We start from the raw sequence: 14,262 nt of genomic DNA, 5'->3' as shown, positions 1-14,262 counted from the left end.
GCATGGCTCGATAACACAGTGCAGCTAGGTTGTTTTAAAAATGGATAGAACAAATAAAATATCATAAGGGGCTCAGCAGGGAAGCTGCTGCTCTGTCACCATCTTAGCTCTGCTTCCTCAATAATAAGCATACTTTATGGAACTATTGTGAACTTAAGGTTCGAAAGGCTTGAAGCTTACGTACCTGTTGAAAAATCTCCACCAGGATGTACCCAGTCTGTATTTTAAGATATTTGGAGAAAGCCCTGCTGCTGTGGAAGGGCATCACAGCTTGGCTACAACCCAAAGAATCATGGCATTATTATTAAATGCTTAAGATGTACCTCATTACAAAGGCTTTTGGTTGTGATTTTGATTGTGCACAACTCACCACTATGCAGGACTTTATTCCTTCTTATTCTATCAATATACAATAAAAGTAAACCCCAGACCTCTGTGGAAGTTATTTCAAAGTTTCACTGCCAATAAATCCATCTGCCTGAGAACTGTATCCTTGCATCTCTTTAATATGATGTAAAGCTTCCTTCTTTCTTGCAACTATTTCAGTACTAGTTCATTATTATACCACCCATATGCTTTTACTGCATATTTCACATGGTAAGACACAACAAAGGATTGCGAGGCACAACCCCATTTTTCTTGTTGTGCTTGCTACTTTCCCCGAGCGCAGATGCTGAGCTTAGAAAAGACTGATTTAAACTCAGAAGACAGTGAGGTGAGTTTAACTATTTATTTGGCTTATATTCTACTCTGGTTCTAAGTGACTCCTTGCATTTTACAGCCTATAACCAATTAGATTGAAACAATATATAATCAGATCAGCATACATTTCCCAACTTCAAGGAATTAGCCAATAATAAGACATTCATCTATCATGAAGGAACAAAAATATATGTAACTTCTCAGGCCTTAACTGCCCACTGAAAAAGACAGGTCTTAACAGCTCTGGAGAAAGCTGAAAGCATAAATTTCCCAACATAGAGGAATTAGCCAATAATAAGACATTCATCTATCATGAAGGAACAAAAATATATGTAACTTCTCAGGCCTTAACTGCCCACTGAAAAAGACAGGTCTTAACAGCTCTGGAGAAAACTGTAAGCATAAATTTCCCAACATAATTAGCCAATAAGACATTCATCTATCATGAGGGAACAAAAATTTATGTAACTTCTCAGACCTTAACTGCCCACTGAAAAAGACAGGTCTTAACAGCTCTGGAGAAAGCTGAAAGACTTGGAGCCTGCCTAATATCAGGAACCACCCAGACGTTCCAGCCCTTAGATCCCTGCAGTTGACATTAAGGGTCTGGATCCAGAGAGAGAACTTGCTTTCAAATCTTAATGGATGGACAGAGAAGAAGGGTGGGGAAAGAGTTCTGCTGTTTTTTCTCTAGCAGTCCATGTCAGGAGACTTTTCCTCAGCTTCATTTGCCAAAATGGTAGAGGACTGGTCCTATTGTACCTGATTTCCCCAGCTATAACTAGCATCTTTTCTTTTAAAAAAACTTATGCAGTATTACAATCCTATATATGGCTATTCAAAAGTAATTCCCACAAGTTCAATGGAACACTCATAGACTCATGTACAGTCTGTCAGAATTTTAAGATACTTCTCACTGTTCTAATGAGTTAACAAATTTCACTTCGTCAAGACACACATTTTTCCATAACATTTATCAAGAATTTGGGACAGGTTCGATAGAGTGGACTAGACAGGCTTACCAAAGGCTTCCTCTTGTCGCTTCTCTATATTCTCTCTCAGTTTGCGCTCTTCCATTTGCCTCTTCAAGCCTTCTATGTCCACCTTGAGGGCAAGGGACATTAATGACCATGCAGCTTAATAGCAAATTATGGTAAGGCAACTTCCTCAGCACATAGGATGCTCCCCTCCCACTTCATCCAACTACTGTAAAAGCAAAGGTACCTTAAAGACTCTATGTTATGGCAAAGTAAGATTTTATATTCCTGAACTTCATTTAGTTCAAAATGAAGTTGCAAGACCTTTGACAGAAACTGTTTTGAGTTCAAAAAATATCCTAGGAGAGGGCAACAGCAAACCACTTGCACGGGATGTTTAAAAAACAACAGCTAGATGGGCACATCCATAAAGTCACTATAAGTTAAGCCTGATGAGGAAAGAAATTTTGCATGTATTACCTTAAATACCAAAATGGCTAAGAAGCAAACCTGAAGACTTGCCTTATCTGGGGCCATCATATCTACAAAAATCTGAATAACCACTACATGGCAGCAATGAACAGTCAGGTTGGAACAGTCAGTTTTTCCCCCAAGAACTGGGGCCAGGATGTTGACAGAGTTTACATAAGGTGATTGTTAAATGGTGATTTTAACTTTGTTTTAAATTGTTTCGTTGTATTGTGTTTTTGTTTATTATGGAAAAAATTGTTAAAAAGATGAATCTGGATTTTGGTAGTAAAAAAATAGTATGATTTGTATTACTCTTTCAGATCATCTAAAAGGCCCTACTACATCTCATCAGAATTTTGCTTGGCAAGAACACATTGGACCTGACTTTTAACTATGTTTTTTTTTGCTACCGGTGGCGAGTTATGTTTTAATCTCTTGTTTTAATGTATTTCAAAATACCAAATTTCTTTACTTTTCTGATGAAACTTCTTTAAGTGCCAATTTTGTAATGCAAATAAAAAGTAGAAAATGTTTGATTTTGATTTAAGAATTCCAGGAATCAAACCAGTTGTGGTTTAACATTTGTAAGGTGTTTAGTTTTATAGTTTTAACAGTGTTGTATACTGTTTTAACTTTGGATTGAGCTCAACCAGAATTGGTTATAAGATGGGCAGCTATATAAATGTTTTAGATAAGTAAACCTCAATTAAACAATGGTTTAACGCTGTGTATCAACCTAGTCTCTTTTTATTACACCTATTTGGGGAGATATATTTCAATCAGTTCAATTTTGCATTAAATTTCAGAAAGCTGAAGGTAAAACTGGAGCCGTTTTAAGGAGTTCAAAGTTAACAAAATCCAAATCTCATGCCACAAAGAAACTCATTTGCTCCATTCAAAATCCAATTCATGGCAAGCCTGCACATTTACTCAGTTTTAGGGGTCTCCAGCCAAAAGTAGACTGCCTTTACTGAAATATAAGTTTAAATGGAGTTTCTTAACCCTTCTTTCAGCTTTCCACAATATTGTATTCAAATCAGTACACCGGGGCTGGCATGTATTTTCTAGAGTAGAACTGGAAACCCATTTCAAATCATGTATGCTTGGCTTGCAGGGTGCGTATTAAACACTGTTTTCTGGGTTCCTTTCAGTCACAACAAAGCATACATGTAATTAAATGGTTCCTGTTGCACAACACCAAATGAACATTAACTTCTCCGGAAAGCTACCGTTCATATTCAGGAAGGTTAGCAAGCAGACGAATTTCTATCACTGGTGAAGGGGAGGCACCCATTTTCCTAATACCCACTCCGGGAGTCTTACCCCCATTGTACGGTAGCGAGCATTGAAGATGCGGCTCTGTCTCTGCTTCTCCCGGTTCCGGCGGGCTTCAATGGCAGCCGCCTCTCTCAGGTCGGCCTGAATGTCCACCTTATGCATCGTTGCACCTGGAACAGGCTGCAGAAACGTTTAGAAACTTCTGACCGGCTGTGCGGAGCTAGAGATGTAAACTAACGATCTGGTGATTCCCCTGGATTCTGTGACAAAGATAAACCTAAATCGATCGAGTGGGGGAGGGGGAGATTTCCTTGCTTATGAGACAACCCGCAGAAGTTCAGAGTTAGGAGCCCTAGTAATTCAAGACCAGGGGGGGGGGAAGTTTGTCGGTGATGGTAAGCGTTCCTTCGCAGGCAATCCTTTCGGACTGACCGTTTGCAAATTAAAATAACCTGCAATTGGGGAGCGGGACTATATAGACTTAAATAATAGCCTCCCCCTTCGCTTCCCGCGCTCCTCTTTCGGCAAGTTTTGTTGACGTCTGGTTTCTGTGGCAACGGCTTCGCAATCTCGCCCTTTCGAGCGGATGTAGTCGATCTACCGGAACGTCGATTTATGCAAATTTAGAAGGGCTGTAAAAAATAAAAAAAAAGCCTATCAGCAAGCGGAAAAGCGAGCGCGCGTTCGGGTGAAGGCCACCGCTAGAGGTGGGCGGGAACAGCTTCGTATATAAAACGCCTCCAGAGGGGACAAGCCAATCAAACGCCTGGTATTTCGAAGGAGGCGTGGCTGCGGCCACGGACCAAGGAGCGCTGCCGGGTTTTGGGTTGCGAATGTAGCGGCGAGCTCTCGCGAGATTTTTCGGGCGCCCGCCCTTGTGGAAAGCGGGCTTCCGCGGACGGGGTCGGGGTCTCAGGGGTGCCGGCCGAGGGTCCCTGTTTTCGCGTGTCGGGGCCCACCGCCCCTTGCTGCTCCCCTGCTGCCTTCTTGCTTTCGCGACATGGGGTTCCTGAAGCTGATCGAGATCGAGAACTTCAAATCGTACAAGGGGCGGCAAATTATCGGGCCCTTCCGGCGCTTCACGGCCATCATCGGGCCCAATGGATCTGGTAGGCAAACCTCGGCTGGAGCGGGCCAGGGGAAGTCCGTATATATGTGTGCGTGGGGGGAGAGGGCAAATACGGTTTAATTTAGTCCAGCACAAACGACCCTCGGTGGGCTTCGACGAGAGCAAAGCCTCGCTGAGGTGCGTGCTGCACGTCTGAAGGAATCGCTGTTCTGGGTTTGCTCCGTGGGGCTTGCTTGACCTGGGTTGAAGGCAGTTAGGTTGGCATCCGTGAGAACGATACGGAGAAATTGTCAGCTCCTGGATACACACACAGGGTACGCAGCGGAGAGGTGCCTGGTTACTACACTAAGTTGCATGATTTATCCTTCTGATTGGCATTTGCTGCTGAAAGGGGGAAGGGAACAATGTCTAATGAACACAATGTCTAGTGTGCAGCCTTTTTTTCATTGACTTCTATATCTGGGCTGCACCCTATCTGAATTCACACAATATATTAAATTATATGTTTTATGGTTAAAAATGGTTATAGGACTAAGGACTGGAATTTGGCAACGTTATTTATTTCAAGTTCTATAACTCAGCTCTGTGACTGCAACATACAATATAAACGTTAATAATAAACAATATGTAAACTGGCATGCTACTTTTTATCTTTGCTTTTTATGTTTAATTGATTTTATAGCAGTTTCTTGGTTGTGTGCCACCCAGAGTCTGAGAGTTCAGTAGCATACAAGTTCAATAAAGTATTGTTATTATTTGGGCTATAAACTGACTTGAAATGAACACAGCCTGTTTGTGGGAGAGAGAGTCGGTATGATTAAATGCTTCTCTCCAGCACACAATCTACCATCATAACTTAGAAAACTAGCATTGCAGGGCAATAGGCTAAAATCTGAGTGACAATTTCTATGTGGGTGTCTTTTTTTTTTTTTTTAATAGGAAGCAATACTGAACCATATGAACCACCTATATATACTTTGTAATAGTCAGAAAGTGGTTGGGTTTTCATCTGAATGTAAACTTTATGCTTATGTTCCACTTTCAGAAGACCTAACTCCTTTGTTTTTGTGTGTTTCTCAGTTCTGAGCACATTTTTATATTTGAAGATATTCATGTGGAGATGCATTAGGTAGCATCTTTGAAATTCCTGATTATGAATTCTAGTTAATGCTATTTCAGATGTGCTAAACGTATTGGCCATATGCTCATTTTTGCATGTTTATGGAGCTGCCTACCTGTTGGGCTCCATTGGACAATAGATCACTATGGTAACAAGGGATGCCTGTGAGCAAATGTGTACATTAGAAGAATTTTGGGCTTAAGAAGTAGCTGGGGAAAATTAATAAAATATAGGATTGAGGGATTTTTTTAAAAAAAAATTTGTGCACTGGACCAAGTCCCAGGAGGTGGTATAACATTTAATTGCATAAAATTCATAATTTTCACATGCTCAGAAACAATATTCTGAAAAGAGGAGCATGGCATAAAGATTGTAATACCAAGGCTTGGCAAGGGCTGAGTTAAATGACAGTCCAATATTTTACTAAGTACATTTATATTGAAATATATGTCTCTTTGCTGTCTTTCCTCTAGGCAAGTCCAACCTCATGGATGCCATCAGCTTTGTGCTTGGTGAAAAGACTAGCAATTTGAGAGTAAAGACTTTGCGAGACTTGATTCATGGAGCTCCTGTTGGGAAACCAGCCGCCAACCGGGCATTTGTCAGCATGGTCTACTCTGAAGATGGTATTGAAGATCGCACCTTTGCAAGAGTCATCGTGGGTAAGAGTTAAATATAGGTTGGGGAAATTCTTTGGAGATCTAGAATGGATGGGGGCTCCATTATTCCATGTTGCAAAAAGTTGGTGGTTGGACCTCAAGGATTGGTAGGGCTGGTCCCTTTTGAAGGAGTGACGGAGGGAGATAACTTACCTCAGAGAAAGATATAAAATTTCAGGGGAAATGGGATTAAAAGTCAATTCCATGGATATGGGATCTGAAGTGAGTCCCACCGTATTGAATAGAGGAATTTTCCTTACATTCCTCTATTCAATACAGCCCCAAACAATATAAAAGATATATTCTGATGTTTTTATATATGTATGTACGTACGAATGTACGTACGTATATTTTGGTTGAAGGTAAATTAATTTTTTTATCTTTTAGGAAGCTCATCAGAGTACAAAATAAACAACAAAGTCGTACAGTTGAGTGAATACAGTGAGGAGTTGGAAAAGTTGGGCATTCTGATCAAAGCTAGGAACTTCCTAGTTTTTCAGGTATGTATATTTTCAAATTTAGAGTCCAGCTGAATTGCTTGGTCTCTTAGCATCAACAGAAGAGAATCCAATTCACTGGCACTTCTCTCCTGCTGATTTAACAATGGCAACAGTGTACAGGTAGTCTTCAACTTATGACCACTTATGACCAAAATTTCTGTTGGTAAGTGAGACAGTTGTAAAGTGAATTTTGCCCCATTTTATGGCCCTTCTTGCCACAGTTGTTAAGTGAATCTGGCTTTCCAATTGGCTTTGCTTGGCAGAAGGTTGCAAAAGTTGATCACATGATCAACACTTCAACTGGGACTTTGCAACCGTCATAAATATGAGTCAAGTGTCTGAATTTTTATCATGTAATCCTGGGGATGCTGCAACAGTCATAAGTGAAAATGGTCATAAGTCATTTCAAACAGTTACTAAACAAACTTGTAAGTTGAGGACTACCTGCATATGTTTAGGCTTGGGTGTATTCAAAATAGCTGAGTTGTGTGCCTCTGTAGAAAGTCCACAGCAATTGTCGGCTTCTCCAATACTGAAAGGACGATGGCGAAACAATCTTTTTGAGCTTGGGGATGGTCAACCTTTATTTAAAAGAGTGGCCATGTGAGATTATACTGCTGTTACGTTGAGTGCCAAAAGGGACTCCTGTGCTTTGGAGAAGATAATGCTGCTGACTTGCTAAGCTTGGTTTCTAGGAATAGTGACATGTAGGAGAGACAGAAGTTCAGACTGATTCTCCACATTCCTAATGTTGAAGATCTCAGAGATGTTGCAGGTGACCATAGCTGATTTGGACTGTCTCTGCCGTATTATTTTCCATTGGTCATGGAGGCTGGCAGTGATGGGAATCCAGAACATCAGAATCATACCTTTGATCCAGATTGTGCTAGAAGAAAGGAGGATATATTAGGTCTGATCTTGCCATTTTGGATTATTGAAGGCTGGAAGCTGCAGCTAATGTGGAATTTAGTGGTAGAGGCAGTTATGAATGCACCTTGGTAAATCAGTGTTATACTTCTGCTTTACAAGCTGCGTTGGCTCCCAATGTGCTTCTGAGTACAATTCAAGGTGCCATCTCTAAAGAGCCAGTTTGGTCTAATCACTAAGGCACCAGGCTAGAAAATGAGAGACCATGAGTTCTTGTCATGCCTTAATCATGAAAGTCAGCTAAGTGACCTTGGGCCAGTCACACACTCTCAACCTAACTCATTTCACAGGGTGATTGTCATGGTGAAAATAGGAGGCAGATACTGTATATTCATCATCTTGAGTTATTTGTAAAAATAATAAAGGCAGGATACAAATAAATAAAAATAAATAAAACCCCCATGTTTTAAGGCTGGGTTATTTGTGAGACAGCTTCCCCAGTTATTTCTACCCATCCCACCAGGTCTGCCAGGTCCTTCCAATCAAAGATTGTCATTTGATGGGACCTCAGAAGTTTGCTTTTTCTGTAATAGTGTCTGCCTTCTACAACACCATACACGTACTGAGTTTAGATTAATTCTAACCTTGCTGGTCTTTGATAAAATACTGAAGATGTGGATGATTTTCAGGGCCTGGGGATTGGGAGGTTAGATGATCTGTTAAGAGGTGTCTATTTTATTTTAATTTTTCATATTTAATCTTTATTATTACTCAAGGTAGCAAACATACCTAATGCTCATTCTTCTTCCTGTTTTCCCTACAACAAACCTATGTGATGTATTGGATTCAGAGGTGATTAGCCTAGGGATACTCAACTGGCTTTCATATTTAAGGCAAGACTACAACTCAGAGTTTTTTGGTTTCTAGGCCAACATCTTAACCACTATGGTACACCTACTGTCCTATAGAACAGAGATCCCCAACCCCTGGTCTGTGGACCGGTACCGGGCTGCGGCATGCCAGCAACCGGTCCGCACAAACAAGCAAAGCCCCATCCATGAGATGCAGGCAGCACATAAAACCACGCCCCCTCCGGTCCATTGAAAAACCTCTCTCCACGGAACCGGTCCCTGGTGCTCAAAAGGTTGGGGACCTCTGCTATAGAACAAGTTGTTNTTTTGTAGGATTCATCTTCAGTGACCAATGTTTGTTTTTTCTACTTTGCTAGTATTGTGTTTCATTGTTACCAGTACCATATTCTTAGCTGAGTCACATATACGAGATGGGCAACTATATTCATAAATTAAATAAATTCCAGGGTGCGGTAGAGTCCATTGCAATGAAGAATCCCAAGGAACGCACGGCCCTCTTTGAAGAGATCAGTCGCTCAGGCGAGCTGGCTCAGGAGTACGACAAGCGCAAGAAGGAGATGGTCAAGGCAGAGGAAGACACCCAGTTCAATTACCATCGCAAGAAGAACATTGCAGCGGAGCGTAAGGAGGCTAAGCAGGAGAAAGAGGAGGTAACTTCAGAAGCTGCCTTTGTTACCATAGTTAAATCCCATCTTTTATCTGGAAATTCACAGAGGTGCACATAGAGGTTCCTTCCTCATTTTATCCCATTTTGCAGCAGCTTTGTGGACTAAAACCAAATCACTAGCTCGCATTACCTAATGAGCGCTAAGGTTCTGTAGGGAACTTGACTCTGATCCAGTCTGACACCTTAACCATTGTACCACGCTAGCCATGCTTCCAAGGTGCTTGATGGATTGGTGGTAGAGTCCCCTCTGTTTTCATTGTATTTCATGAAAGCAGACACTTGGCTCAATTTTAGGTTATCCTTCTGTTTCCATCTTCTCTCCTGTTTTTTTTTTGTTTGTTTGTTTGTTTGTTTCTTTCATCTCCTCCCAACAGACTGGAATGGTGTTCTAGCCTAATCCTCTGCTGGGCTTTCTTTTTTGGTGGTGGTGGGTGATGGCTGCTTTCATTCAATCTGTGTCAAGAAACCTATTGTGAATATGTGTGATTCCCCCTCCCCCCTTCCCATGATGTTTGAAGTATCTTTCAGGCAAAGATAGGATTAATGATACAGTTTTCTATGCCCTTTTATTCTTTTTGTTCTTTTGTTAATGCTTTTTCTAATTAAATCAGCTTTAAGTCTCTCCTTCTGCCAGTCATGTGCAAATAATGTTATTGTCTGAGAGAGGTCACACAAGCTCAGAGATTTTCCAGTTGAATTGCCTTTATTTATTTATTTTTAATGTATATATCTGCCCACCCCATAACATGACTCTGGGTGGCATACAATAAGACGAACAGTTAAAAAAAATCTAAAATTATTAAAAACAAGTAAACACAAATATAAATAAGACTGCAGGAAAATGGACCGGCTTTCTACACATACTATAAACATTTAGTGGGTTTCCCATTTTCATGGAATTCCCAAGCCTGTTAGGAGAATCATGTTCAGTGGATTTCCTGCAGACCAATAGGATTTGTCTTCCTGTACCAGTAGTGTCTGCATTCATTGAACTATTGGATACGGTTGCATTAGTTCTTCTCATACATGTTTTCTCTGCGAGACAATTTGTTTTGCATAATGTTTGAGAACTAGCTGTGCGGGTATAATATTCTTCAAGGATTAGGCTCTTCATGGAAATACTCTGCTTTGCTTTTTAATTTTGTCTGATTTGTTGATTACTCCCTGGTCACATATTTAATAAAATTCCCTTGCTGCCAGTAACAAAACTTCAGCAACCATTTTGGATATCTTTCTGCTGTGCGCCCAAGGTTTTGGAAATTACATGCATCCCTGAAGTCTTACATTGAGCACAATTGCAGTAAGCCACAATGTTTATTTCATTTTCCGGCAGTGGTGGATTTGCTCTAGTATATGATATGAATGCAATATTTGGCCACTGTAGGTTACAATTAAGGGGAATGGCTTGGCATAAGTGAACCAAGGAGTAATAAAATTGTGGCTTAATGTAACATGTGAACCCAACCTAAAAGCTGTTACCTAAAGTGTATGAAGTTGCTACTGCTAAGGGTTCTTTTGAAGGCTGTCTTAATTGGAATTTGAGCTTATTTAGACTATGTGAAATATTCAGTGCTTTCCTTTTTGGGGAACCAGGCAGATCGATATCAGCGTCTAAAGGATGAGGTTGTGCGAGCTCAAGTCCAGCTCCAGCTCTTCAAGCTGTACCACAATGAGGCTGAAATTGAAAAACTAAACAAGGAACTGGGGTCCAAGAATAAGGAGATTGATAAGGATAAGAAGCGCATGGACAAAGTGGAGGACGAACTCAAGGACAGGAAGAAGGAGCTGGGCAAAGTCATGAGAGAGCAGCAGCAAATCGAAAAGGAGATCAAGTAAGGCTGGTGGTCTTGGCTTTCGGGGTATCGGAATTCAGGCTCACGGGATCTGCATCATTTTATATTACAACTCTGGGTCCCTTCACAGAATAAGAAGTCACTATGACTGAGTTTATCTATAGCTCAGTGAATTCTGAAAATGCTTCAATCCATTGTTAAGGAATAAGAACCATGGAGCCTGAGACTAGCCATGTGCAGTCTGCACTTGTCTTTGTCTGAGATGCAGAATTAAAACACTTAAAAGACTAGACAGTGTGCAGAATAACTATTCATTTCTATTTCTAAGGCAATGCCCAGCTGTGTTATATTTAACAGAGAAAAGTATTAACAAAGTGTGTTTAGATCTGCTGCTTGTGCTCATTGACCAGTCAATACATAAATACATAAGTGGTTGCCTTAAGGCAGGGGTCTTCAAACTTGTCGCTGGCTGAGGAATTCTGGGAGTTGAAGTCCACAAGTCATAAAAGCGCCAAGTTTGAAGACCCCTGCCTTAAGACTTCACTTATCTTTGCATATTACCCTGAGTTTGTCTTCTGCTGAATTTTGTAAGTGTGCATAGTATTATGCTGGTATGATTTTGATAACTAGGTGACAGCTATGCCAACAGTTCTTGGTTTTAAAAGAAGAATAAAAAAATGATGCATTTTTATTTTGAAAATTTGACCCGGTTAAGCATAAAGTTTAAATATTTTCTTAGCACTTGCTGATCCTGTCTGGTGAAGATAACAGCAGATGTTTGTATCTCTTGTATTGGCCAGGGTGGCTGGCAATGATGGAAACTAGTCAAAACCTCTAGAGAGTGCCCAACTTGCCTACTCCTCTCTTAAAGATATCTTTGGTTTTTATTTCTTACAATGCCCGTAGTTGGAATTAAAAGATTGTTTACAAATGTTGGGGTTTTTTTAAAAAAATTATTTAGACTTGTAGAATATGATTTCTAATGTTTTCACATGGAGAAGGTGTTCTAATTCAATGCCTTGCGTAGTAGCATATCTGGCTCAATCAGAGAGCCTAGATTTACTTTAGAATGACAACATAGAGTGGTGGTGTATATTTGCACAAAATTAGACAGAATGGTCAAGATGGTTTTTTTTTAAAGAAAAGTTTTTTTTGACAGGGAAAAGGATTCTGAACTGAATCAGAAGCGGCCCCAATATATCAAGGCCAAAGAAAATACTTCTCATAAGATCAAGAAACTGGAGGCTGCAAAAAAGTCCCTGCAGAATGCACAGAAGCAATACAAAAAGCGTAAGGGTGACATGGATGAGTTGGAGAAGGAGATGTTGTCAGTGGAGAAAGCCCGACAGGAGTTTGAAGAGCGCATGGAAGAGGAGAGCCAGAGTCAAGGCCGTGATCTCACTCTGGAAGAAAATCAGGTGCGACCAAGGCCTGTGGACCCACTGAATGAGCTCTTGTGTTGATGTTGCTGGAGAGGGTCTTTGGTTTTGATTTCTTACAAAGCCGTTATTAAAGGATTGCTAATTTTTAAAAATGTTGGTTTATTTAAAAAATATACATCATTTGAGCCTATAGAACGTGATTTCCAATGTTTTCACGTGAAGGGGACGGGAATCGGTTCTGTGCATGTTTTAATATCAGTAAACCCTGCTCTTATCTCCCAAGAGGATACATAGCATGAAAAAAATATAGGTTTCTCTTTCTGCTGAGAAAAAAAGCTTATGATTTTAGGCAGACTGGAAAAAAAAATCAGTCCGAGTCAGAAGAGGCTAAAATTAATGTAATGCTAGGACAATGAGATAAAATGTCCCTGGAGTGCCTTATGTGCCATAAGATAATGTTGAACTGGAATGTAAAGGGCTACTTATGTGAGATTGTGATGAAAGTGAGGATTTTTTTTGACCATGATAGCTGAAACCCAACCATTTAAAGTAATTTATGTATTTCTATATAGCCTACCCTTCTTTTGTAAGAAGATGTGCTCAGGGTTTAAAATCCACTCTAACAAAATCTCAACAGTTTGAATTGAACTCAGTGATGCCTAACTAATTAGCTAAGAAAAGAGTGATTTGGATTTCAAAAAGCAGAAGTCATAATGGGTTGGGAAGAACAAAATGCTGTCAAATAATGCTGTTAAAACCTACCTAAATCCAGCAATGAAGAGAAGAGGTGGATTGATCAGCCATTCTGGGCCCCGTTGCTATCAATAAAGTGCAGTTTTTAATCCTTCCTCCCCCCCCCCTTCCTACCCCAGAGACAGCTCTGTAAGTTTGAAGATAAGAGAAGGACCTTGCAGATTGGTTGAGAGGCAGTTTAAACGGAATCATAATTTTGCTGTAGAACAAGATACCTTTTCATATTCTTTGTAGATTGGGTGGGATGAAATAAACTATGAAAGAAAGAGATCTAATGATATTATTTTGCTTGCTTTCCTCATATATTGAACAGGTAAAAAAATACCATCGTCTGAAGGAGGAGGCCAGCAAAAGGGCAGCCACTTTGGCTCAGGAATTAGAGAAGTTCAACCGTGATCAGAAGGCAGATCAAGACCGCCTGGATCTAGAAGAGAGGAAGAAAGTTGAAACAGAGGTCAGCACTCTTGTGTCTTTGCTTACCTTTTCTTCTTGATATAGCAGGCATTCTTCCTGAAATTAAATGAAAACTTTGCACACAGTTCATCCATTTTCAGTGCCTCAGATTTACTGAGTTTATTTTATACAAACAGAATAACGTTTAATTTGCATTTGTTTTGTAATCCCAATAGGGAAGAAGATAAATTATAGTAGGACCCTGAAGCCCATCCCCAGATCACTGGGATTTTTCCCCAAGCCATAGCATTATTTTTGATAATAATAATTTTGATAATAATTAAGTCTAGCTTTACAATTAGGAGAATAAGAAAACAAAGGAAACTGAATCCCACCCAAATGCCTTATTTTGTTATCTCTTTCCTGCATCCCCACAAAATATTTCATGGAATCTACTCATATATTGTTGCCCTAAAATCTACTTTCTGTGCCTTTCCAAGCTGTGTGAACTTTTCAGGTGTTCCAAAAATGACACATTGGATTAATTGCTTAGACATGCATGTGTATTAGATATAGTTTGAAATATTATTAGGTAAAAATGAGAGTGGCAGCCATCTTGAGACCATGAAAAGACTGAATTTAGGCCAGTCTTAATCAGGCCAATGTCATTGAGCCACTGTCAATAGAGCAACTGAGAAATGGTTAATTGTATGGGTTTGGCTAGCTCTTAAGAGAATTTGATATCCAGTTTCAGACATT

General features: G+C 40.1%; 2 protein-coding genes across 2 annotated transcripts in view; one reads left to right on the top strand and one right to left on the bottom strand.

Annotated features, from left to right (window-relative positions):
• RIBC1 (RIB43A domain with coiled-coils 1) overlaps positions 1-3,730 on the bottom strand; it is an 11,898-nt gene extending 8,168 nt beyond the window's left edge. The window contains exons 1-2 of the mRNA XM_015812233.1: positions 3,474-3,730; positions 1,725-1,806 (exon numbers count right to left, since the gene is read on the bottom strand). Coding sequence (XP_015667719.1) covers positions 1,725-1,806; positions 3,474-3,590 — 199 coding nt within the window. The 5' untranslated portion in view covers positions 3,591-3,730. The remainder of the gene's footprint in view (positions 1-1,724; positions 1,807-3,473) is intronic.
• A 576-nt stretch (positions 3,731-4,306) lies between these two features.
• Positions 4,307-14,262, top strand: part of SMC1A (structural maintenance of chromosomes 1A) — a 30,561-nt gene continuing 20,605 nt past the window's right edge. Inside the window, exons 1-7 of the mRNA XM_015812232.1 lie at positions 4,307-4,537; positions 6,091-6,279; positions 6,664-6,776; positions 8,962-9,165; positions 10,776-11,014; positions 12,135-12,393; positions 13,424-13,564. Coding sequence (XP_015667718.1) covers positions 4,429-4,537; positions 6,091-6,279; positions 6,664-6,776; positions 8,962-9,165; positions 10,776-11,014; positions 12,135-12,393; positions 13,424-13,564 — 1,254 coding nt within the window. The 5' untranslated portion in view covers positions 4,307-4,428. The remainder of the gene's footprint in view (positions 4,538-6,090; positions 6,280-6,663; positions 6,777-8,961; positions 9,166-10,775; positions 11,015-12,134; positions 12,394-13,423; positions 13,565-14,262) is intronic.

Source organism: Protobothrops mucrosquamatus, unplaced genomic scaffold (assembly GCF_001527695.2).
Source record: "Protobothrops mucrosquamatus isolate PMUCROS unplaced genomic scaffold, P.Mucros_1.0 scaffold76, whole genome shotgun sequence".
NCBI classification, from domain to species: Eukaryota; Metazoa; Chordata; class Lepidosauria; order Squamata; family Viperidae; genus Protobothrops; species Protobothrops mucrosquamatus.
Note: the sequence above shows the minus strand (reverse complement) of the source record. Positions and strands in the feature narration are given on the sequence as shown.